This window comes from Arvicanthis niloticus, chromosome 5 (genome assembly GCF_011762505.2).
Source record: "Arvicanthis niloticus isolate mArvNil1 chromosome 5, mArvNil1.pat.X, whole genome shotgun sequence".
Classification (NCBI taxonomy): domain Eukaryota; kingdom Metazoa; phylum Chordata; class Mammalia; order Rodentia; family Muridae; genus Arvicanthis; species Arvicanthis niloticus.
In genome coordinates, this window is record NC_047662.1 from 37,605,074 (window position 1) to 37,631,786 (window position 26,713).

General features: G+C 41.5%; 1 protein-coding gene across 1 annotated transcript; it reads right to left on the bottom strand.

Annotated features, from left to right (window-relative positions):
• Positions 1-1,863: 1,863 nt before the first annotated feature.
• LOC117708417 (cytochrome P450 4A12B-like) lies at positions 1,864-26,159 on the bottom strand. Its single transcript, XM_034502027.2, has 12 exons — positions 25,965-26,159; positions 21,963-22,104; positions 21,355-21,396; positions 20,284-20,411; positions 19,058-19,182; positions 18,584-18,738; positions 18,039-18,145; positions 17,764-17,954; positions 17,529-17,662; positions 5,434-5,498; positions 5,220-5,296; positions 1,864-2,706 (listed from the first exon to the last, which is right to left on the bottom strand). The coding sequence occupies exons 1-12, from the start codon at positions 26,157-26,159 to the stop codon at positions 2,538-2,540; spliced, it is 1,530 nt and encodes a 509-aa protein (XP_034357918.1). The 3' UTR covers positions 1,864-2,537.
• Positions 26,160-26,713: the final 554 nt, after the last annotated feature.

A 26,713-nucleotide genomic window follows, 5' to 3' on the forward strand; every position in this document is an offset into this window, starting at 1 on the left:
GCAGCATAGACTGTGGAGATCTGCATAGCCTTTGGTGGTAACACACAGCCTTCTCTCACACTTGTCATGGCCATTGAGTCTCTAGTTTCTTCTCTCTCCACTGCATCCACCTCAACTTTCCTCCAACTTTCCCACCTCTCCAACCTCTTCATCACATATTTGTTTTGTCATACTGGCATTAAAAATTACAGAGCATCACATGGCATATATATATATATCTCCTGCAAATATTCAATGAGTTGAACAATGAGTTGTTAGTTTGGCTCAAGGCTTTTGGTTTCTGATACAACACAAATACTAGACCATTGCCAGGACACTGTATAGAGACAATAAATATTCTGTGTGTTGTATGGATGCATCACCTGTCAATTTAAAAACCTATGACCTATAGAAAAAGGTGGAATGGAAGGTAGGTCATGTTGTAGGCAGAAAGAATTCTGAGATAGAGCAAGGCATGGGAAGAGATAGAGCAAGGTGAGAAAGGCAGACACATAGTAACTGAGCAGAGGTAACCAACCAACAATGTGGTAGAATGTAAAATAGTATAAATGGGCTATTTTAAATGATTAGGTAGTCAGGGAATAAGCCTAGTTATATGACCTTGGTATTTGTGTATATATTTTGAGATTGAGTCATTATTCCGGGTGCTTGGAGCTGGGAAAAGAAGCAGCTCCTCATTTTTTTTTTTTTTTTTTTTTGATATTCTGTTGTTGCCCAGAGTCTCCCAGTTAGGCAGGGCCTCTAGGGATAGGTTCTGGGAAAGTTTCAGGCTGCTGCACACTTCCCCACCCAGCAAGTTGGCCTCCCCGAGGCTCACTTGGCTCTACCTTTGTGCTTGTAACTTGCAGAAGCACCACTGTGCACCCTCCCTCCATGTCCCAGCAAGGCAAGCAGCCCAGGGTGCAGCTGCAGCAGCTCCAAACTGGGCCCCAGCCAAGGAACCTAAGACTGGGCCTATTCAGTGAGGAAACCTGGTCCTACAGGATCACTCCTCCACATGCCCCAGCAGCTTGTAGATGGAGTAGATGTTGAGGTAGACTGATTCAAAGTGATGAATCTGGACCAAGATGGCAGCAAAGTTGGACAACAGACTTGGCTTCTCCTGTACTATCCTTTTTTCTTTTCCTGTTTTTCTTTTGGAAGAAATTAAAATGTAACATAAAATGAGAACCATAAAATCAAAGTCAGACTAACAATGCCAACAGAAAAATAAAAGTCCCAAAAGAAACTAAGAATCATAGACCCACTTGCTTACATTGAAGAGCCCCATAAAATTTCTAAATTGAAAGCTATATTATCTATGCAAAGGACGCAGTTCAGACGCATGTAGGCCCTGTGACTGCTGCTACAGTCTCTCTGAGTTCATATGAGTTTACTCATTTGTTTTAGAGCACTTTATTCTCCTGGTGTCTTCCATCCCCTATCTCTCCAACTCCTTCTGCCTCCTGTTCTTCTGGGTTCCCTGACCTCTAAGGGAAGCAATTGGATGGAGACATCTTATTTTGAGCTATGCATCTTTGTGCATGACAACATTTGATTTTCCCTTTATACTATTGAATTCACTTAGATTATATTAGTGTAAAAGTCAAAAAATATGAAGAAGAGTTAACCTGTCAAATTTACATCTTTTCTGGTGTAAGTGTTAGCCATGAATTTTCAATACTACTCAGTACAGTAGGAAGAAACATATCTTTCTTATCTTTCTAAAGAATGTTGTCTTTGAGTGGCTTGGGAACACAAGAAAAAAATCTTAATTTTATTTAAACTAAGTTTTATTTTATTTTCATTTTTTAATTTTTAAAATAAAAATTGTAATGAAAAATACTTTAATTTTTACTTAATTTTATTTAAGTAGGTTCAGGGGGATGACGATACTTGCCAACTAGAGGAAGCATAGAATGTTACTTTGACTTTGAAGTTCAGAATGTCTGGGCTGATATAATTGGTCTTTCATTAACATAGTCGTTTATGCTGTTGAAGATGTTTTAGCTGCGGATGATGTCCACAGTTGGCTTACGTCAGTTCTAAGAGGTGGCTCTTGATAATCACGGTGGGATTTATCACTCACTGGACACCTTGAGGTGGCTTCCAGAGCTGAAAGATTAGAGAAAGGGATTCTCCCTGAGAGCTTGTGTGAGGCTTGGTTCTCACTCAGGGAGAGCATCTGTCACAGCTGCCCCACAGAAGTGTAACTATAATCTGTGTTCTTTAAGCCATAGAAGTGAGTTAGTTCAAGAGCTCAAAGAAAGAAGTTGAAACAAGGCAGAGGCAAATAAGAAGGGAAAGTCAGGTAGAGGGGCAGGCAGGTCATCGTTTGGACTCACAGACAGACAAACTGTTGGGGAGCTGAGAAAAATGTGACAGAGAAAAAGGCAGAGAAACAGGAGGCCTGGTGACTCCACAGCAGACAGGCAGGGAGAGAGGCAGGTGGGCTAATAGAAGCAGGAAGCAGAAGTCAGACAGGTCTCAGGAGCAGTGACAGGAAGATAGGATGGCAGGCAGCAGGTACTCAGACCCTGTCATTGTGCCCAGTAGGACTACTGGAGCTTCCTGAGATGCAGGTGGATCCCATTCTTGGACTTTAAACTGAGTTGTTGAGTAGGGATGGGGACCCTGGTGGGATCTGGCAGCAGCTCAAATCGGAGCAAAGTCAGGGCCACGGCCACCTTCAGTGCATTCATGGCAAGTTGCTTCCCAATGCAGTTCCTGTGTAAGAAAAAAACAATAAAAACAGAAACTAAAAAACCCCACAAAACCAAAAACAAAGCACCAGCAACAACAAAATGGTCTCTGTTCTGTGCAGAGCTGGCAGGGATTGTTCCCTCACTAAGACTGCCTTCTCCTCATCCACACATCCATCTCTGCTCCTGTGTTTTGACAAGGCCTCCCTGTCCCCCAGGACTAAGTCTGACCCAGTTCCAATTTCAGAGCAGTGACTTCTGTTAGGACAGGGTAAGCACTCTAGGGGACAGTCTAACAACATTCAGCATCATGCACTCAGTGATCAGATAAGTTCACTTCTTCCACTGAGAGTTTTAGGTTCCTCCAGTAACATCAGTGGTCAGAGCTACCAAGGAAGAGGCAGAAAACACTTCCAAGGGGTAATGTGATATAAAGGCAAAGGATTGACACGCACCAGAGGGGAGCCAGAGAAAACACCAGTCTGGAGATCTTCAAGCTGCCTCACCATCTGTCTCCACTATCTGTAAAGACTCAACTCTTCCTCTAGCCCAACACCACCTGTCATTTCTAATGTCCCTTCTTGCAAACTTAATCATTTTCTCCCAAACTTTACTGGTATCCTTAAAGGGGAGCCTTCTTAGTGACCCTTCATGCCTTCCTTCAGTTAGAACAATGTGGAAGAAGCCAGGAGTGTGTGGCCTGTGCTCTCTGGGTACCTCTTCCTACCTCTTATCAGCTCTACTTTCTATATTAGATCATGTTATTGAGTTTGCTGAGACAGCCTCTCTCACCCTCTGCCTGCATTTTCTAAAGGCTTAGACAATGGCCTTCATGATCTACCAGCTCTCTCTCTCTCTCTCTCTCTCTCTCTCTCTCTCTCTCTCTCTCTCTCTCAACTCAGACATCCAATAGACCATACATCCTTTACTCAAGGGCACAGGACTGAGGGTGTAGGACAGTGTTAAGAATGACCATGTTTCCACCAACTGTTCAATGAGCTACAGAGGTGTGAGAGATTGAGGGATTGACGTGTGTGCATCAAGTGTCAGTGTCTGATTCTGTGTAACATAAATGTGGTCTCCTTGAGTCAGGGGAGGAGCCATTTCTCTGGGTCCCACTCTTAGGGCACTCTTGGGAACTGGATGCCCCTAATCAGCAGGAAATAGTCTAATGATTAGGTTTCCCCTTTATGATCCCTGACTTCATTCAGGGATCTCTTCCCTTTACTCTCTATCCCCCTTTCTCTCTTTTATGTCGTCTTCAGGGGTTGAAAGGGTAGAAAAAGGAAAGAGAAGAGTGAAAGTAAAAAAAAAAAAAACCCTATAAAATAGCTAAGGTCAGCTACAGGACAGAACTTGGCATAGTGGGCAAAGCAATTAGTCTATCATGTTTGCATTAAGCAGAAGAATAAATCAAGTGAGAATGGAATAAAAGTGATTTTTACTTTTATCTGTGAAATGATCTGTGTGTATTTTACTTTCTTAGCAACCTAGTTTCCACCAGTAGCTGGAAGGGAGTACCTGCCCCCTGGCATGAAACCAGGAAGCATTCTCTAGGTGTAATTTGTTTAAAGCTTATTCTGGGAAGGTTGATCCAGAAGTTTAAGAATTCACATCATCATTGAAATGATCCTACCTTCTACTAATATTTTTAAGTTTCTTTGAGATTTGTATGCCACATGGAACTCTTTGTGCTATAATGAACTATTCAGTAGTTGCTTTGACTCCTTCAGCAGAATTTCAAACTACCCCTTCCCCAAAACATGTCAAATGCTGTGCTTTGGTTCAAAATATTTTTTCTCCTCATACTCAGTTTACTTTCACCTCACGTGTGTGTGTGTGTGTGTGTGTGTATGTGTGTGTATTGTGCGTGTGTGTGTGTACATGGCATGTATTTGTACATAGAGTATATAATTTCTAAGAGAAATTTCAACATATAAAGATCACATTTTTCCTTGTCAAGTTTTGATAACCAGAAACTTTGTAAATGGTGCATTATTAACATATAGTTGAAGTTTATGTTCAAGAGAGTGCCGACATGGACATGATGCACATTGGTGAAAGACTTTCCTAGAAGCACCAGGGTGGCTTTTCAATCATTATACTCAACAGCTGCACATGGCAAACATCTGAAAAGCAAATCTTGGCAAATTAACCATTTGCTGCAGTATTCCAGCATTAGAGAACTACTCAGAAAGAGTGCTGGGCTGGTTTAAGAACATATGGAGAGAAGAATCCTGGAATTAAATTAAGTTCACATCACTCTGCCTCTAATGGGGAAGGGCATAGCAGAATATATGGAGGTAGGAAAATCCACTGACACTGAAACTGACTGGCTGTCAAGAAGGTTACTTGATTAACATTTCCACTGGGTGCTCTGAAATGTCACCTTTCTTTTGCACACACTGACACACCCAAAACAAGCTTCTCTTCTAAACACCAGCAAACAAAAGCATGCCTAACTGGTACATATGAACATAGATCACATACATCAGGTATAATTCACCTCTACCCTATTACCTACACGGAATGCTTTACCTTGATCCTCCTGAGAAGGGCAGGAAAGCATGGCTATGTTGGGCAGAATCCATTGAAAATCGGGAAGGATCAAACACCTGCAGAGAGAATACCAAGGACATAACAGGCAATGGTCACACCACTGGTCTTAACCTATGAGGGACAGAATCCTCAGGAGAGACCGGGAAGAGGCACTGGAATTGAGGTATGTTTCCCTCTGTCCAGCAATGCCTACCTCTGGATTTGGCCACACTTTTGGGTTGTGGTGAAGGGCATAAAAGTGGAGCAGAACTGTGATACCTGTGGGGCAGGTGGGGGAGAGAGAAAATCATGGAATGAATGTCTGGTCTGGTGGACAGTAGGGTCCTTGTATACATGAAAGACCCGGTTCCATGGATCCTAACGTTGGCCAGCATGATCTTGCTGGGAAGGTGAAGAGCAGGTGATGATGACTGTGGAATAAAATGTAGGAAAGCATTGGAGACCCATTGTGAAGTCACTTTTAGTGACCACTCATGTTTGTCAAACGCCTTCCATGGACTAGAGAACATAAAACATTAACTGTGCTCTCTATCAACAGTCAGAGGATACCTCAGACCAGAGCAAATACAATTCATGACACAGAACTTTCTGATCTCCTCCCTTGCTGTAACCTATCTAAAGAACCACATCACAGTCAAGTCTACCTCATTTCTCCATCCTTTGCTTTCAGGAAGTGAGACTTTTATAACTCTAGTCATGAATTCACTTCCATTATTACGGGTGTAAAACCCACACAGCAACGATCCTGGGGGTTCAGTCATTACTGTGTAAATGAATATTTTTTAAAAATACTTCACAACAGAAGCAGACCACACATTCAACCCAGTATGAAGAATGCTTTTAAGAGTATACAGTGAGGAAAGGATTCTTCCAGTCTCCATGTGCACCCCTGAGATAACCTTGCAGCACAGCTCTCCATACTCAAATCCAGCCCAGAGAAAGCTGGTTTCCCAGGAGTGCTGACACAACTAAGTTCACAGGTGAGACCAACACTTTTCCTCCAATAATTGGCTAAAGAGGAACCAGCCAGGAGACCACAGGGCACAGGAACGGCTGAGCAGCCAGGGACAGGATCATGCTGGTTTCCATCAGCACCCTGGAGCAAACCCTGTGACATAGCTCTCTACACCCAAATGCCACCCGAAGAGAACTGGTCTCCCAGGAGTGCTGACACACCTAAGATCACAGGCTCACAGGCTCACAGGCTCACAGGCTCACAGGCTCACAGAAGGGACAGGCTCCAGTCAGAAACAGCAAGACCAACTAATAACAGAGATAACCAGATGGCAAGATGCAAACACAAGGAAAAAAAAAAAAAAAAAAAACCAAGGCTACTTGTCATCATCCAAAGTCAGTTCTCCCACTGCAGCAAGTCCTGGAGACCCCAACACACCAAAAATGCAAAATTCTGATTTAAAATCACATCTCATGAGAATTATAGAGGACTTTAAGAAAAACATAAATAACTCCCTTAAAGAAATACAGAAGAACACAGGTAACCAGGTAGAAGCCATTAAAAAGGAAACACAAAAATTACTTATAGAATTACAGGAAAACACAACCAAACAGATGAAGAAATTGAACAAACCCATCCAGGATCTAAAATTGGAACTAGAAACAATAAAGACATCACAAAGAGAGACAATCCTGGAGATTGAAAACCTAGGAGAGAGAACAGGAGTTATTAATAAAAGCATCACCAAGAGAATACAAGAGATAGAAAAGAGAATCTCAGGTGCAGAAGATACCATAGAAAACATTGACACAACAGTCAAAGAAAATGCAAAATGCAAAAAGCTCCTAACCCAAAACATCCAGGAAATCCAGGACACAATGAGAAGACCAAATGAGGATAATAGGTGTAGAAGAGAGTGAAGATTCCAAGTTAAAGGACCAGTAAGTAAATATATTCAACAAAATTATAGAGGAAAACTTTCCTAACCTAAAGAAAGAGATGCCCACGAACATGCAAGAAGCCTACAGAGCTCTTCGCTTGGTTCTTTTTGCTGGGGCAGACTACTAGCTGGTCTGCATTCGTGAAAACCACATCCTGATCCATCTTAGAGGAACCACAGTACTCAGAGCAGTGGGTAAGAACCCTCCCCCATAACCCTAAGTGCCAGAGCTGCAGCTGGGAGCCTGGGACACTCAGGACCCATCACTCACCCAAACCCCAGCCTCCAGAATACCACTCCCCTTCAGCCGCTCACTTGGTCCTTTTTGCTGGGCCAGAATCCTAGCTGGTCTGCTCCCCTGAAGACACCATACCCTGACCCATCCCAAAGGAACCACTGTACTCAGAGCAGAGGAGAATCCCATGCACTCAGAGCAGTTGAGGAAGCTGGAACCTCAGGAGCTCTAAAACGTCATGATCATAGAATTTCAGATCCCAGAGGCAGCCTGAGTCCCAGGAGCTCTTCCACCCAAGACCTCAGGATCACGGGATCACAGGATCACAGAGAAAGCTGGATTCTGAGGAATTCTGACACAAGCAAAATAACAGGAGAGACAGGCTCCAGGCAGAGACAGTGAGTGCAGGTAGCACTAGAGATAACCAGATGGTGAAAGGCAAGCTCAAGAACATAAGCAACAGAAACCAAGGCTACCTGGCATCATCAGAACCCAGTTCTTTCACCATAGCAAATCCTGGACACCTCATCACACCAGAAAAGCAGGATTCAGATTTAAAATCACTTTTCATGATGATGATAGAGGACTTTAAGAAGGACATAAAAAAAAAAAAAAAAAAAAAAAACCTCCCTTAAAGAAACACAGAAGAACACAGGTAAGCAGGTAGAAGCCATTAAAAAGAAAACACAAAAAATTACTTAAAGAATTACAGGAAAACACAACCAAGCAGGTGAAGGAATTGAACAAACCCATCCAGGATCTAAAAATGGAAATAGAAACAATAAAGACATTACAAAGGGAGACAATCCTGGAGATAGAAAACCTAGGAAAGAGATCAGGAGCCATAGATGCAAGCATCAACAACAGAATACAAGAGATGGAAGGGAGAATCTCATGTGCGGAAGATACCATGGAAAATATTGACACAATTGTCAAAAAAAATGCAAAATGCAAAAAGCTCCTAAGCAAAAGCATCCAAGAAATAAAGGACACAATGAGAAGGCCAAATTTAAGGATAATAGGTATAGATGGGAGTGAAGATTTCCAACTTAAAGAGCCAGTACATATCTTCAACAAAATTATAGAAGAAAACTTCCCTAACCAAAAGAAAGAGATGCCCATGTACATACAAGAAGCCTACAGAACTCCAAATAGTTTAGACCAGAAAAGAAATTCCTCCAGTCACATGATAATCAAAACATCAAATGCACAAAACAAAGAAAAATTATTAAAAGCAGTAAGGGAAAAAGGTTAAGTAACATATAAAGGCAGACCTATCAGATTTACTCCAGACGTCTCACCAGAAACTATAAAAGCCAGAATATCCTGGACTGATATCATATAGACCCTAAGAGAACACAAATGCCAGCCCAGACTACTATACCCAGCAAAACTCTCAATCACTATAGATGGAGAAACCAAGATATTCCATGACAAAACCAAGTTTACACAATATCTTTCCACAAATCCAGCTCTACAAAGGATAATAAATGGAAAACCCCAACACAAGGAGGGAAACTACAACCTAGAAAAAGCAAGAAAGTAATCCTCTTCCAACAAACCCAAAAGAAGGTAGCTACACAAACATAATTTCACCTCTAATAACAAAAATAACAGGAAGCAACAATCATTTTTCCTTAATATTTCTTAACATCAATGGACTCAATTCCCCAATAAAAAGACATAGACTAACAAACTGGATATGTAAATAGGTCTCAGAATTTTGCTGCATACATGAAACACACCTCAGTGACAAAGACAGACACTACCTCAGAGTAAAAGGCTGGAAAACAATTTTCCAAGCAAATGGTCCCAAGAAACAAGCTGGAGTAGCCATTGTAATATCGAATAAAATGACTTTCAACCAAAAGTTATCAAAAAAAGATAAGGAAGGACACTACATACTCATCAAAAGAAAAATGTACCAAGAAGAACTCTCAATTCTGAACATCTATGCCCCAAATGCAAGGGCATTCACATACATAAAAGAAACTCTACTAAAGCTCAAAGCACACATTGCACCCCACACAATAATAGTGGGGGACTTCAACACCCCACTCTCAGCAATGGACAGATCATGGAAACAGAAACTAAACAGAGACACAATGAAACTAATAGAAGCTATGGACCAAATGGATTTAACAGATATCTATAGAACATTTCATCTTAAAACAAACAAACAAAAATATGCGTTCTTCTCAACACCTCATGGTACCTTCTCCAAAATTGACCATATAATTGGTCACAAAACAAGTCTAACAGATGCATGATGATTGAAATAATCCCATGCATCCTATCAGATCACCATGGGGTGAGGCTAATCTACAACAACAACAACAAAAGAACAGAAAGCCCACATACACATGGAAGCTGAAAATGCCCTGCTCAATTTATTACTTAGTCAAGGAAGACATAAAGAAATTAAAGACCTTTTAAAATCTAATGAAATGTAGGCACAACATACCCAAACTTATAGGACACAATGAAAGCAGTGCTAAGAGGAAAACTCATAGCTCTAAGTGCCTACAAAAAGAAACTGGAGAGAGCATACACTAGCAGTTTAACAGCACACCTGAAAGCTCTAGAACAAAAAGAAGCAAATACAAACAAGAGGTATAGACAGCAGGAAATAATCAAACTCAGGGCTGAAATCAACCAAGTAGAAACAAAAAGAACTATAAAAAGATCAACAAAACCAGGAGCTGGTTCTTTGAGAAAATCAACAAGATACATAAATGCTTAGCCAGACTAACAAGAGGGCACAGAGACTGTATCCAAATTAACAAAATCAGAAATGAAAAGAGAGACATAACAACTGAAGCTGAGGAAACTTGAATAATGATCAGATCCTACTACAAAGGGCTATAATCAATAAAACTGGAAAATCTGGATGAAATGGACAATTTTCTAGACAAATACCAGGTACCAAAGTTAAATCAGAATCAGACAAACTATCTACATAGTCCTATAACCCTTAAAGAAATAGAAGCACTCATCAAAAGTCTCCCAATCCAGAAAAGCCCAGGGTTTAGTGCAGAGTTCTATCAGACTTCAAAGAAGACCTAATACCAATACTCTTCAAACTATTCCACAAAATATAAACAGAAGGAACACTACCCAATTTGTTCTATGAAGCCACACTTACGCTCATACATAAACCATACAAATACCCAACAGAAAAAGAGAACTTCAGACCAATTTCCCTTAGGAGTATCAATACAAAAATACTCAATAAAATTCTTACAAACCAAATCCAAGAACACATAAAAAATATCATCCATCATGACCAAGTAGGGGGTGGTTCAATGTACAGAAATCCATTAACACAATCCACTATATAAGCAAACTCAAAGGAAAAAAAACCACATGATAATATCATTAGATGCTGAGAAAGCATTTGACAAAATTCAACACCACTTCCTGGTAAAAGTCTTAGAAAGATCAGGATATTCAAAGCCCATTCCTAAACATAGGAAAAGCAATATACAGCAAACCAGTAGCCAACATCAAACTAAATGGAGAGAATCTTCAAGTAATTCCCATAAAATCAGGGTGTAAACAAGGTTGCCCACTCTCTCCCTACCTATTCAATATATTGAATACTTGAAGTTCTAGCCAGAGTAATTAGACAACATAAGGAGGTCAAAGGGATACAAATTTGAAAGAAGTCAAAATACCACTATTTGCAGATCATATGATAGTATACTTAAGTGACCCAAAAATTCCACAAGAGAACTCCTACAGCTGATAAACAGTTTCAGCAAAGTGGCTAGATATAAAATTAACTCAAACAAATCAGTAGCCTTCCTCTACTCTAAAAATAAACAGGCTAGGAAAGAAATTATGGAAAGGACACCCTTCACAATAATCAGAAATAATATAGAATACATTGGTGTAACTCTAGCCAAGCAAGTGAAAGATTTGTGTGACAAGAACTTTAAGTATCTGAAGAAAGAAATCAATGAAGATCTCTGAAGATGAAAAGATCTCCCATACTCGTGGATTGGCAGGATTGTAAAAATGGCCACCTTGCCGAAAGCAATCTACAGATTCAGTGCAATCCCCATCAAAATTTCAATTCAATTCTTCATAGAGGTAGAAAGGACAATTTTCAGATTCATTTGGAATAACAAAAAACCTAAGATAGAAAAAACTATTCTCGAAAGACAGAAGAACGAGAGAGGCAAACAACATGGAGGCTGATGTTCACTTGACTGTAGCAGTCAAAGGTAGTTGGTATATCTAGGTTGGGTATTGGGTTACACCTCTGATTGTAAGGGTATCTTGTTATTGATCATTACTAAATATATAAACCTTTGAATAATCTAAGCATTAGAATCTCATCTGTACTGAGCCCGTGTGGTTGTCGGGATGGTCTGGGCAATGCCCAGCCTTGCAGAGACAGCATAGAAGATTGGCAGGGCCATCTCCCACACTGGGGTCTTATGGGTGGCAGGGCTGGTGTCTCTGGCTGGCCGTTTCTTGATACTAAATTTCTTGATACTAAAATTTGTTTTGAGAATTGTATACTGCAGAATACACTAGCTATTATGCACACGTGGCCTCTGGCCACGTGGTTGAGCTAGGCAGAGCCACTGCAGCTTAGCCAGTTGGCCTGACCAGCAGCCATTTTTAAATAATTACTACAACAAAGTGCCTCCCAATTTCTGGCATGAATTCACTAGAAATTTAAGTCTATTCACCTGAGAGTAAAAGTTGTTTTTTAAAAAGAAAGAAAAAAAAGTTGTTTTTTAAAAAGAAAGAAAGAGAGAAAGAAGGAAAGAAAGAAAGAGAGAGAGAGAGAGAGAGAGAGAGAGAGAGACAGAGAGAGAGAGAGAGAGAGAGAGAGAGAGAGAGAGAGATAGTGATTGGCACTGATAAGAGTCACGTGACTCCAGCGCAGGGCCCTTGAACAAAGAAGACCTGGCAGACAGGTCCTCTGCTGAAAGAAATTGAAGGTTGCTGCAGTCAGAGCCAAATAAATAAGCCTCTGTTGTGGAACAGTAACTGATTTAAGTATAAAGTTAAAATATAGGGATTATTTGCTTTTAGGAAAGATTTATAAACAGATTTGGCAGAATAACATGGGGATTATTGACCGCGGTTTGGAACTTAGGGAAAATTGTCACTGACTCTAGAGAGGAGACTATAGTGTACACGTGGAAGCTGCTCTGGAGTACAGAGCCAAACAGATAGATGGTATAAATAAAAAACTGTTCTAGGCAGAGAGCCAAACAGAGAGTGTAAATCAGGTATGTTTAAATGATATAAAGTTATATTGCCACACAGGAGACTCGGGTTCTGTCTAACATGGGCCCCACAGGAATTCTAGGTTCATTTCTTGCTTGGCAAAATAGGGAAAAAAGAAGGGTGTGATTTTCAGTTTTGTGGTTATATTTTTCTGGTTACTGGCTCAAGGATATTCTGTTTAGGAAAAATGATTTTGTCTGTGTATTTTCAGAAGAGATGATTAAGATATTTCTGCCTTCCAGAATTATATGGATTGGACATGACAGAGGAAGGCTGCCAGAATACTAGATTTCAGAATTCAAACAAAAAAATTTCTTGATACTAAAATTTGTTTTGAGAATTGTATACTGCAGAATACACAGCGTTGGTGTATCTACTCATCAAGCAAGCTAAGCAGACCTGCTTGAACCTCTGATGTCCTGGAATTTCAGCTGGATGCAATGAAGACACAGACATCAGATGCTTATCAATTTACCCTTCCCTCCACCCTTCTTCTAATATCTCAACACCCATAATCAGCTTGAAGAAGTTACTGAAGAGTCAGTGCCCCTATTCCCTGGGCTTGGGCTGTCTTTCTAGGGAAAAGTAGTGGTTTTGTTGGAACAGGGAGGAATAGCTAGGATTTATTGCATAGCCATAACCTATTGATAGAAATCTGTATAATTGTTATTAAGCTGAAGTTATAATTTCTTAAATGGTATAAAATCTACTTTGATTTCAAATTTAAAGTTTTCATTGGTAGAAGTTTCTTATTGATATAAAAGTGAGATTGATATTGTTACTCTCATAGGCATGTACCTATATAACTCATTTAGAAATACAAGGTATATACCCAGGTTTTTTAACATTTTTAAGCTGATTTGAGATGATTAGTTTGTGAGTTAAGGGCCTATAGCAATTTCATGGCTCTGAGCTCACTGTTAGGGTGTTTTCTAGATTTTAATTAGAAATAACTGAGAGGAGTTAATGGACAACAGTCCAGATTGCCTTATTTAGATAGTTGGTTTTCAAACTTCAGAAGTCCACAGAATTGGCGTTACAAACATTTCTGTATTAATGTTCATTTTCATTAGAGACCTGTCTGCTCCTGACAGCATCCCTGTCTTGGATTCTAAGAAGAAATTGAGCATCTTTGGAGTTACTCCAGTTGTGGTGAGACAGCCACTAGGCAAGAATTGCCTCTTTCCTCCATCTAAAGACAAATTACTGTCCAGAAAAGGGACACACTTGCGGAATAGTCAATTGATTATATCTGCCAAGACAGAGTAATTAGCCCTTAATAATTCTGCATTACTTGGTCTGTCAGATGATCCTGGGCCAGAAGGCTGAAGATCAGATGCTCCAACATTTTGAAGTATAGGGACTGTCCAGGTATTCAGCGGTCTCTATAAATTGGCTAAGTTTTAGAAGCTATGCTTTGTGTTTCCCATAATTTCAGTTAATTCAGTCATTCTGGATTTCTGACGGGGTTGAAGACTTACAGTCTCATAGCCAACCCAGGCTATTTACTTTGAGAGAACATATTTGGGAGGATGGTTTTCAGCTGACATTCATTCTGAAAAGCCAAGAAAAGGGCCAGGTTCAGAACTAAATCTTTTAGTTAGGAGAGATGACAGAGGTTCTGTTTAGTCAACAAAATGCTGGACTAGGTATTAGGTCTATCTTGTACCTTACGGATACAAATTGTATAGTTATGCTCTAATTGTATTTTGAGAGAAAGTTTTTTTTATTTTAACTGGAAGGGTGATATGTAGGAGGAGCTAAGGTGGGGGGCGTAAAGAGAGGAAGAGGAGGAGTAAGGAAGGAAGAGGAGGAGCTAAGAGATGGAGAATAAGAGAGGGAACATGGAGGCTGATGTTCGCCTGATTGTAGCAATCAAAGGTAGTTGGTATATCTAGGTTGGGTATTGGATTACACCTCTGATTTAAGGGTATCTTGTTATTGATCATTACTAAATATATAAGCCTTTGGATTAAAAAAAAGAAAAAATTATTCTCAACAATAAAAGAACTGCTGGGGAAATAGTAATTCCTGACCTCAAGTTATACTATAGAGCAATAGTGATAAAAAAAAAAAACAAAAAACAAAAAACTGCATGATATTGGTACAGAAACAGACAAGTATACCAATGGAATAGAATCAAAGACCCAGAAATGAACCCACACACCTATGGTCACTTGAACTTTGACAAAGGAGCTAAAATCATCCAGTGGAAAAAAGACAGCATTTTCAACAAATGGTGCTGGTTCAACTGGCAGTCTGCATGTAGAAGAATGCAAATTGATCCATTCTTATTTTCTTGTACAAAGCTCAGGTCCAAGTGGATCAAGGACCTCCACATAAAACCAGATACACTGAAACTAATAGAAGAGAATGTGGGGAAGAGCCTCAAGCACATGGATACAGTAAAAAATTTCCTGAACCAAACACCAAAGGCTTATGCTCTACGATCAAGAATTGACAAAATTCAATTCTCATAAAATTGCAAAGCTTCTGTAAGGTAAAGGACACTGTCAATAGGGCAAAATGGCAACCAACAGATTGGGAAAAAGATCTTTACCAATCCTACATCTAATAGAAGGCTAATATCCAATATATTCAAAGAATTCAAGACTCCAGAGAACTAAGTAACACTATTAAGAAATGGGGAACAGAGCTAAACAATTAATTCTCACCTGAGGAAACTCGAATGGCTGAGAAGCACCTAAAGAAATGTTCAACATCCTTAATCATCAGGGAAATGCAAATCAAAGCAACCCTGAGATTTCACCTCATACCAGTCAGAATGGCTTAGATCAAAAACTCAGGTGATAACAGATGCTGGCGAGGATATGGAGAAAGAGAAACACTCCTTGGTTGTTGGTGGGATTGCAAGCTGGTACAATGACTCTGGAAAGCAGTCTGGTGGTTCCTCAGAAAATTGGACATAATACTACCTGAGGACCCAGCTATACCACTCCATGGCACACACCCAAAAGATGCTCCAACATATAACAAGGACACATGCTCCACTATGTTCATAGCAGCCTTATGTTAATAACTATAAGCTTGAAACAATCCAGATGTCCCTCAACAAAGGAATGAATACAGAAAATATGGTACATTTACACAATGGAGTACTACTCAGCTATTAAAAATAAAGACTTCATGCAATTCGCAAACAAATGGATAGAACTAGATAATATCATCCTGAGTGAGGTAACCCAGTCACAAAAGAACATACATAGTATTCACTCACTGAGAAGTGGATATTAGCCCAAAAGTTTGGAATACCCAAGATCCGATTCACAGATCATATGAAGCTCAAGAAGAAGGAAGACCAAAGTGTGAATTCTTTAGTCTTTCTCATAAGGGGGAACAAAATACTCACAGGAGATAGAGGGTGAGAGGGACTTGGGGGAAAGAAAGGGTGGGGAGGGAGAGAAAAGGAGACAGGATCAGTTATGGGAGGTGAAGGGGATGATATACAGAGGGTCAGGAATTTGAACAGAAGTCTGTAGCAATGGGAGATAGGGAACTGAGGGCAGCCACCAGCAAGTCCCAGATGCCAGGAAAGCAAGAGGCTCTCAGAACCCAACAGGGATGAGATTAGCTGAAATGCCCAACAAAGGGTAGATAAAATCTGTAGAGATCATATCCAGAGGTTAGGCAAGGCCCCTGGCTAGGGCATGGGATCACCCACTCATCTCCAAATTTTTACCTATAATTGCTCCTGTCTAAAGGAAGTACAGAGACAAAGTATAGAGCAGAGGCTGAAGAAAAGGCCATCCAGAGATTGCCCCACCTGGGATTCTGTCCCATATACAGACACCAAACCCAGACACGATTGTGGATGCCAAGAAGTGCTTGCTGACAGGAGACTGATGTAGCTGTCTCCTGAGAGACTCTTTTAGAGCCTGACAAATACAGAGTCAGATGCTTGCAGCCAACCATTGGACTGAGCACAGGGTCCCCAATGGAGGAGTTAGAACAAGGACTGAAGGAGCTGAAGGAGATTGCAACCTCATAGGAAGAACAACAATATCAACCAACCAGACACCCCAGAGTTCGCAGAGACTAACCACCAACCAAAGAGTACACAGTGAGTGACCCATGGCACCACCTGCATATGTAGCAAAGGATGACCTTATCTGGCATCAGTGTGAGGAGAGGCCCTTGGTCCTGTGAAGGCTCGATGCCCCAGTGTAGGGGAATGCCTACACTGGTGGGGAGGCATGAGTGGATGGGTGGTTGGGGGAGCATTCTCATAAAAGCAGGGGGATGGGGGATGGGATAGAGGGCTTATGAAGGGTAAATTGGGAGAGGGGATAACATTTAAAATGTAAATAGATAAAATAAGCAATTTTTTTTTTAAAAAAGAGTATACAGCTAAGAAAAAGTGGTCACTTTGTGCTATCAGAGATTAATGTAGGACAACAGACTCTTAAAATAACAGTGATTGAAAGCACTGGCCACTCTTCCAGAAAACATGGTTTCAGATTTCAGCATTCCCGTGGGCAGCTGATAGCAGTATATATATATTAAGTTTCAGAATATCCTAAAACCTCTTCTGGCCCTCAATGGCACTCCAAACATGTAGTACACAGAAATAATATGCAGGCAAAACACCTCTCCACATTTAGAGAAACAAATAAAGGAATGAGCCATCATATTATCAGAGGGAAAAAATCATGAACTCTGAATAAAGAGACATGTTACCATGAAAGTATGGATTCCACAGGTTATTGAACAATGATAATGGTATTCTAATGAAATAAAAAAATTCATAGCATTTTGCCATGATATATGCCCAGATTTACTTATAAGAAGACGATGACTTAATGTCTTCAGACCTCTGGAAACACATATAAACTTCTGATCCTACCTTGTCACCAACACACTCAAGTCATTGAACGTAAAATCTCATACCTTTAGGTAAGGACCGTCCATCGTGGAAGGTGACAGGTGTGTTAAGCTTTCTGCTAACATATGTTATTGGTGGGTAGATCCTCATGGCCTCCTTGATGCACATAGTGGTGTAGGGCATCTGGTGCAGGTGATCCCTGAAACAAAACCCATCCCAAAGAGCAAGCTGAGCCTGAGAGAACCAGAGACTCCCTGTACTAGAAGGCAGCGTTTCCTTTTCCATTGAGCTCCCACTCACCATGTGATGGTGGATCCATCCCCAAGAAGACTCTGAATCTCCTCTCTGCATCTCTGCTGGTGGTCATGATGTGTGGCCAAAGCATAGAAGATCCAGGAGAGCGCAGTGGCTGGTGTGTCATGACCCGCAAACATAAATGAATCTACCTCAGCACGCAATTCTTTGTCAGACAAGCTGCTCCCATCCTCCATCTGGAGAGTCCATGGTGAGAGAGAAGTCATTGTCACTTAGTTTAATCCTGAGCAAAGTCTCAGGACTCAACTTTACCTACTCACTCTGGAGAACAGAAGAATGTCCAGGAAATCCAAATGTCTCTTTCCTCTGAGCTTCTCCATTAATTCCTTGTCCTGTACCTGAGCCTTCCTCAGCTTGACAACTCGGTCTGTCCCATGAAAACAGGTAAGAGACAGGGATGAGAACTACAACCACCCCAGCAGGTCTGTGACTTCCCCAGTCCCAGTCCAAGTGCTCTACAGAGCTCAGGAAGTATATAGAGGCACAAGTGTTGAGAGAGTCTAACTCCATCTATAGGATGTTTAGTTTTCCCCTCTGGACCATGGTTCATGCAGTATCTGCTTGAGCTGCTTTAATGGGCATCAAACATCATGGCATAAACAGTGTCAGAAATAATCACTCCCAGGCTTTCAGACACTCTCCCATTTCTATTACTAATATTGGTGCTTGGGAAATACCCAGGATAAATGCATGGAAATCTCCTAGAATACTCAAGGCATTGAGCCTACCTGAGATGTCATGGCCAGTTCATTTAGGCCAAACCTGTTAAAGGAGCTGAGAAACCTGTTAAAGGAGAAAACAAAACCTGTGTGTTCATGAGCGATCTGACAGGCAGAGTTGATCCTTCGGCCACGGGAAGTCAGATTATAGATAATGTCATTGTGGAGGAAGACATTCTTCATCCGGAAAATCATTAGGTTGCTCAGGTCACTAACAGCCTCGAGGTAGGACTTAGAATTCCTGAGGAAGAAGATACAAAACAGGATGGTAATAGGAATATCTGTCCTGGAAACAGAAGTTGAGTTTTGCTGAGGATTCCTCATAAGAAGGTTGAAGAAGTAGCAGGGAGGTACACATCCATTCTGTGTTATCCCCCTGTGAATGGGTATATGACTAGGGCAGTGTTGGATCTGCTTTTTAGTTAGAACTTGCCTGATCCCAGAGTCAGAATCTTGCTTTTTTGTGGAGATGAGCATCCTATAAGCACGACCTGTCTTCTCTGATGAGCCATATCAGTTGGAAAGAATAAGGTCCCTGCACGTGCAGAGTAGTCACTGACCTGTCCAATTGAACACTGCCCTGGTAACTGAAGGCACACTTCATGATGGTGTCCAACATCATCAAGGAGACATGGTGAGAGATTTCTAGAGAGGTATCTTGGCAAGCAATCTGCTCCCATTTGTCCTGTGATGGAAGTGTGACATGGTTTTCTCATCCCCCCAGAGGTGCTATGCAAATTACACTAGATTCTTCTCTCCACACCAGATCCTCAGCTCTACATACCTTCAAGTATACCTCCTATCACATGAAGAATGTGAAGATGTATTTGTGCTGCCATGCCTATTTCCCAGAGAATCCATTATTAGATTGCATAGTTCCCTCAAGATCATGTGATGGTATCTCAGTTTTTGGAATTAGTTATGACCTTTAAGCTTTTACAAAGTCTCAGTCACCTCAGTGCTCATAAGAATAAATTAGACTTGAAAAATTGACCATTTCTCAAACATGAACATAAAACCTGTTTGGGAAATGAAAGGCAATGAGACAGCAGATGTGATCCCAATGGTACCATCCTAATGTCACTTCCTCTTCATTTGTCAAAGTCAGATGAGAACAAAGCACTGGGGGCAGTGGTGGAGAGGGTTAGAAATAATGTTTTCTATGGGAAGGAAGAGTGCGGTAGATTTCCCCATGGGAATGAAATTCTGGCTTATATTTCATAGTCTAGTCACTGTTCAGTACAGCAGTAGCAGATCCCAAGATTGAGAGGGATAAAGTGTCATTCTTGGATGTCTATTCTGCCACTGAAGCCACCACTGATGAACCAGCAAGGGAAGGCCATCCTAATATTGAGTGGAAATGAATGTTCTAGGCCACATGCCACAACTTGGAAGTAGGAAGTGGGTTTACATCCAGCACAATGTTCTCTGCTTGGATATGAGCAAACTATGTACATATCCTGACACCAGAATCACTTTTGTCTCATCTGATTTTGAAGAAATTATTTTCACAGTAATGGCTTCAGAATGATATTCCATATATTTGTGACTTTTGACTGTTTACTTAGAGAATAAAATCTGAGGGTGCAAGTGTGTGTGTGTGTGTGTGTGTCTGTGTGTGTGTGTGTGTGTCAGAGAGAGAGAAAGAGATAGAGAGAGAGAAACAGATAGAGAGAGAGAGAAAGAGAGAGATATGAGAAAGACAAGTGGAAGGGGAAGGAGGAGGCAGGGAAAAACAGAGCGACAGAGGGTCAGAGGGTCAGAGGGTCAGAGGGAGCGAACTCACCAGCATCATTTGCACAGAGTCTGCCATGATCACCACATAAGGCTTGAGAATGTCATAGTGGAACGCTGGTGTCAGCATCCGACGATGCTGGAACCACTTATATCCATTCAAAAAGAACAAACCATGTCCTGGGCAGAAAATTGGTTACATAGGGGTTAGTGTGACAAGAGGGCAAGAGTTGGGATAATCTGAGAGAGGCGGAGAGTGGAAGTTCTAGGATGATGGAGTAAGAAGAAAATCCTAAACAGGTATAGCAAAGAGTAACAGTTTTCAGGATTGGGTCATTAAATCTGATGGGATCAGCACAGATGTGACTAGAGCTGGAAAGGTCTCATAAGCAGACTCCAGTTTATAGCATTTGTATGTGCACTTGGACGTGGTGGCAAGCATTCACATAGGCTGTGAAATGAAACAGAGGAACAAGAGGAACTGAGAAAAGAGGAGGGGCAATGTGGCAATGGGACATAAGAATGGAAAGAGGCCACAGGGAGGCTGGAAGGTCACTAGGAGGGCGTGGGATGGGGAGAATCAGGGGAGTAGAAAATCTAAAACATAACTTTCTTTAGGAACTCCTCTACAAAATCTAATAGTGTTTTTGCATATTTGAAATAGAAAACATTTTTTAAATGGAGTTGAAGGCTGCGTAGTAGGAGCACAAAAAACATGGGGCCAAGAGTGTTTAGAAAAAACAAAGATGAGATGCAGAGAAGGAAGAGAGCATCAGGCTGTACTCATCAACATTAAGAAGATTAAGGACTGGGAGGTGGCTCAGTGGTTAAGTCTCAGCCTGTTCTTCCAGATGACCCAGGTTAAATTGAAGCACCACATGGTGGCTAAAGACTGTCTGTAACTCCAGTACCTGGCATCTTATGCCCTTTTCTACTCTCTACAAACACCAAGAATGCATATGATACACAGACATCCATTTGGAAAAATACCCATATGCACATAAAGACTAAAATAATAAAGGTAAGGACTGTTTAGAAGAAAAGAAAGGATCCATTAGGAATATGTTAGCACTCAGAAAACATAACTGTAGCATGACCAGAGACCTGGTTTACAGTTACATACCAAGCCAAGGGGTCAGGAATCTATAGAAGTCAGCCTTTGGATCTGAAAAAGAAGGAAGTTTTGGTTGGGAACTGACACTCACCACATAAGGCAGCTGTGGTTGAGGCCACGGTTCTTGGTGAATCTCAGAGTCCCTGTCCTCTCTTACTACAGCTGTCCCTCTCTTTCTCTTGGTACTCTCAACTGAAATCAGAAATGTAGGCTTCATATCCTAGCACATGGACACCCAAGACTGGTCAAAACTGTTAGGAACACCAACGAGGTTCTCAGTATCAAAGAGAGGACCAAATTGTGTGGCCTTTACTGTGTGGGGGTCATGGCATAGTCTTATGGCCTAGGTTGATCAGTAATTAGATGTTTCAAACCCAATTTATATTACAGTCTTAATTATAATTAAGAAAACAATAAATTTTCTAGATAGTCAACTGTTAGAATCATTCAGTATTTAGTGGGTATTGTTGGCCTTCATCTGGTCTGTGGCTGGAGCAGTGAGAAATAATAAAATAGAAACTTCCCATATTTTAGTGGCCAATCTTCTGTCATTTATCAGATTTTGAACATGTGCATGAGAGGAGAGTTTCCTCTGCTGGGGTGGGATCCATTCTCACCTGCTCTCCCCAGAATCACTTTCATGTAGTCGGGGTCATAGATTTGGATGAAGACTTTACCCCCCCATATCCAGCGGAGACAGGCATGTGGGAATTTCTCTACACATCTTAGCATCCAGCTCAGCTCCTGGTCCTCTGTGAACTGTCACCAGGAGAAACAAAGCAAATGACACCATCTTGAACAACAGGCTTGAAGTAGGAATGATAAATTGACGTGATGCTGGATCTATTCACAGAGTGACAAGTATTTGACTTGAGGAAGTGTAGCATAGTCTACCCTCACTGTGACTGCCCAGGACACGGCATAAAGGTAAGAATGTGACTCCATGCTGGGCCTTGTAAGAGCTCTCACTCTGAATTGCCCTTACAGCCTTGCTTGATTGGTTTCCAGTGCTGGCTTCCACAGGGCAAAAGTTAGTATCCACTTATTCTTGTTAGACTCATGTCTTAACTGTGTTCTGCTCAAAATCATACATCGAATGCTAAACCGTAGAACCTCAAAATGTAACACTATCAGGGTATAAGGTCTTTGTAAAGGGAACCAAAGCAAAATGAGGTATTGATAATAGACCTAACCCACTATGTCGCTGTCCTTAGGAAAAGAGGAATATATGACAGAACAGTAAACACGGAGATAGGTGTATGGTGGCATAGTGAGATGATTACCATTTACAAGCCAAAGAGACAGGCCTGCAATAGAAATCTCATTGGGTCCCAGAGGAAAAACCATCTCCATCATCCCCATGACCAGGAGCTTCTTCATGCTGTGAGACATATCTGCCCAGCATGTAGCTCTTTTGTGTTGCAACCCATTCAAACCAATACAATCTTGAATCTCCATGTAATGCCACATTAGAAGAAGGACTGTCTATTTCCCTTGTTTTTCTGAAGATTGAGGATTCTGATGCTAAATGTTATGTCCTTGTGATTGTATTAGACCCAGACCTGATTTCCCAGTGTCCCTCCCCTCTGTTCCCACAGCTCCTGAGCATTGTTACTTCTGTGGTGTCAAATGTAGCTCTGAAATCTGACATCTCCGAGTTCTCAGTAAACTGTTCAGCATTGTGCACAGCAATCCTCCTTTATTTTCATAAACAGAAGCACATGAGGGGAGGAGTCAGTGAATGAGCGAATATTCAGTATGGTTGAGGCAAGAGAGATAGACTCTTGGACTAAAGCAAGTAAGTGAAAGAAGAAAAGAGGCTGGACTCAGAGGAATCCTATAAATTCAAAGACAGGAAGCAGCCAGGGTGCAGAAGGGATGGAGAGAGGCCATGGTTCCACAGGCTGCTGAGTCCTTCCTTCTGCACATCCCTTCATCTGTCCATTACATATTGACTAAAGCCCTACTATGCAGCAGATCCTGTCACAGAAGCTAGTGACAAGGGCACAAATTGTCAGGAACACCACTTTCCCTAGGCAACCCAGGTTCACACAGTGGTCAGAACATTACTTTTCTTGCTGTAAGGACACTTCTGTATCCTTTTTAGGACAGGACTGTGTGGTATGCATAAAAAAAAATTGTCAGGGTCTGATTGTGACAGGCTAGTCCCCGTGTCCTCCTGGTTTATTTGAGTGTTGTGGGAGTTAAAGATGGCTTTTTAGGGTTCACCTGTTGCAGGGATGAGAAACTCAAAGAAAGCTGAGGTTGGCAGAGAACAAAATGCTCCTTCTGCAGTCAGTGGATGAGCACACGAACAGCACAGATGGATTCACTAATAACTGCTGGCACTTACCTATGTCAGTTTCCTTCTGAGGAACAAGGGACCATCAAAGAGCAAATGCATTTGGATTTGTGCTCTAGCAGGGGAATGTGGGTTAGTCTCTAATGATAAGTGTTGAGAACCATCCTGCTAGAGTTACACTGCTTTGTGTTCCCTGATCACATTCATCCTTGAAACTTCTCTGTATTTTAATCTGCCATAAGGACTGTCCAGTGGGTGCCCTATTAGATATAAGATTAGATTCTCTCTGAGTTCCTCAGCTCCACCCTGAAAACACCTGGGAAGATGCTTTTTAGCACAGTAATATGTTTCCTTTTCTAATCTCAACACACTCCTATTCCAGCTTAGTGACAGTGCTTTTATCTAGTGCACACATGAGTCCTTGTTTCCAACTTATGCAATAATAGAAGCAATAAATATAGGTACCTCAGTAAGCCAGAGGTTAGAATTTATGGTTACAGTTTCCATAAACTACCAGTAGTTGAGAGGTCATTCAGTATCACCAAGATATTATTTGTACAAATAAAAACTACCCACCTACTGAGTGTCTACATTGACCATAAGTATTACTGCAATATCACTAGAGAAGTCTTACTCCTTACTTCTTTCAACTGTTAGCTCCAAAAACAGTATCATTTAGATGGTAACAATTGTGTCAAATAATAGGTTATGTCTCAAATCAAGAGCTAATCTGTCAGGGAGATGAAATGGGAGGGGCAGCAAAGGGATATCAAAGAAAGAAAGAAAGAAAGAAAAAATAAAGGAAAAGGGAGCTATTTTGTAAGTTATTAATAAAACAATTTTGAGTAATCAAACTTTTCTTATTAGACTTTGGCCGTTTCTCTGTGACAAATATATTTCCCATATGTGGTGGGTTGCCCTCTGCTCACCATAATTTGGCCTCCTAGGAAACAGTGGTTTAGCTCTGGAATCCCCACCTTATGGAATAGCAGGACAGGGGCTCTGAGATGACCCTCTAGCTCCCAGACTGTTCCTGACCCTCATTCCTGGTCTATATTATGCCTGTGTGAGGCTGGGTACCTGGAGTAGATGGTGTGCTTTCATGCAGCTCACAATCCAGGGTTCATGATAGAACTGGGAGACAGATCCTATTTAATGGGGGGAATCTGAAACATCAATGTCCTTGGTTAAAGGACATCCGAATACTATCTCCCTCATTTTTTTTCCTGCCATTGTTATCATTTAAGCCCTAAGTGACCAATCTTGGGGAAATTTCATGTGAATTGGTCATTCCTCCTAATATTGTGCAACCGTGAGAGAAGAATTCGTTCTCTCCTCGTGCTCTGACCCCTCCTGTCTCCTTGCCTGTTCTCACCACAGACAGTGACTCCAACGGGGCAAGGATTCCACCACAATGGTATTCTTGTGCCAAGGCTTGACACTGGTCTTGACATTGAGTGACTCATTATAGAACCCTCTAGAAGTTTAGCCTGATTCTTAGAGAACAGTTGGGATACCAGAGGTGCTCTAAGTGGAGAGTGACTCACACAGGAAGAATGTTGTCCCTGGAAGTGCAAGGCTAGGAAGTCTCAAGACAGGAGCAAGGAGGGACTGTGGAACAGAGCTGAGACACAGCAGAACTGGCCTCTACCAAAGAAGTGAGTTCTACTCAGAGACTGAGCCACCAACCAAGAGCAAACATGGGTTGGACGGAGGCCCCAGGCACATATGTAGCAAATCATTAGCTCAGTCTCCATGTGGGTCCCCCAACATCTGGAACAGGAGCAGCCCTTAGAGCTGTTCCTGACTGTGGAATAAATTCCTCTACAGGCCTGTCTTGTCTGGCCTCAGTGGGACAGGATAAGCCTAATCCTGAAGAATCTTGATGTGCCAAAGTGGGGAACCCCAGGGGACCCCATCCTCTCAGAGGGGAAAGGACAGGTGAGGAAGGGACTCTGTGAAGAGAGACTAAGAAGGGAGCTTCTTTTAAGATGTAAACTAACAAATAAATAAGTAAATAACTGAGCTCCTTATTATTTAAGATTTACAAAGCTGATAGCAAAGCTGGGTTTGTGCAGAGGCCACATGCTTGTTAAACAATAGGCTATGTCTTTTATGTATATCAGGGGTAGAGTCCTTTACTAGCACACCTGAGCTTGGAATCTGTGCCCCTAAAAACACACAGAAGGACTTGATACTGTGCATTGTGAAGGATATTTTCATCTTCTCTCTATCCTCAATTTTCCATGATTTTATCCTCAAAGCTAGACTGTATAAGCTCCAGCTCACCCCCCTTCCCAGTTTCACTCCCTCCTACCTGCAACCAATGCCCAAAGAGCCAGTGGGAGGGTGGAGATGGGAACTCGTGGAGGGCTGTGAGCAGCCACTGTCTGCGCAGGTAGTACTGTGCTGCCTTAAAGAGCAGCAGAAGCAGGCCAATCAGGGAGGCCACTTGGAGGAACCCAGAGATGCATTCCAGAAATCTCATGGGGCTCAGTGCAGAGATACTCATGGTACAGTGGCTTCTGGATCATAGCCTGTTCATCAATGATACTGAATCCTCCTATTTATCCTTCAGATATATCTGAAAGATGCTCCTCCTACCTCTGGGAGGGGGAAGACTGAGACCAGATCCTGAATCTGAGTCCAGAGTTGACTAGCTATCAACTAAGCAGAAAATGACAATGGCCTAAAGGCTGTAATTTTCCTTCTCTACCTTTTCCCAGAAAGTTAATGAGAGCCTTCTATGTGCTGAAAATTATGGAAACTGGTTCACAGGGCCAAAACAAATAGTCATGGACTTCGGCTTTATGCAATTTATAGTCCAGTTTACTTCACGTCTAATACATGTAGCAGATTAGTATTAAAATGTTTTCAGTGGTAAAAACTCCTTGCCAGAGGGAATTTTTTCTCAAGAAAAGAGTTGTTAAGAGTTCAAGATGACATAAGAAACTTTGCTGGGCTCCAGATCTTCCCGGTGTACCTGTCTTTGATATATCCTCTGGGTCTTGCTACAATGCACTGCTCAGTTATGACCTGGGAAGACTGTTCTGGTGTATGAAGTAT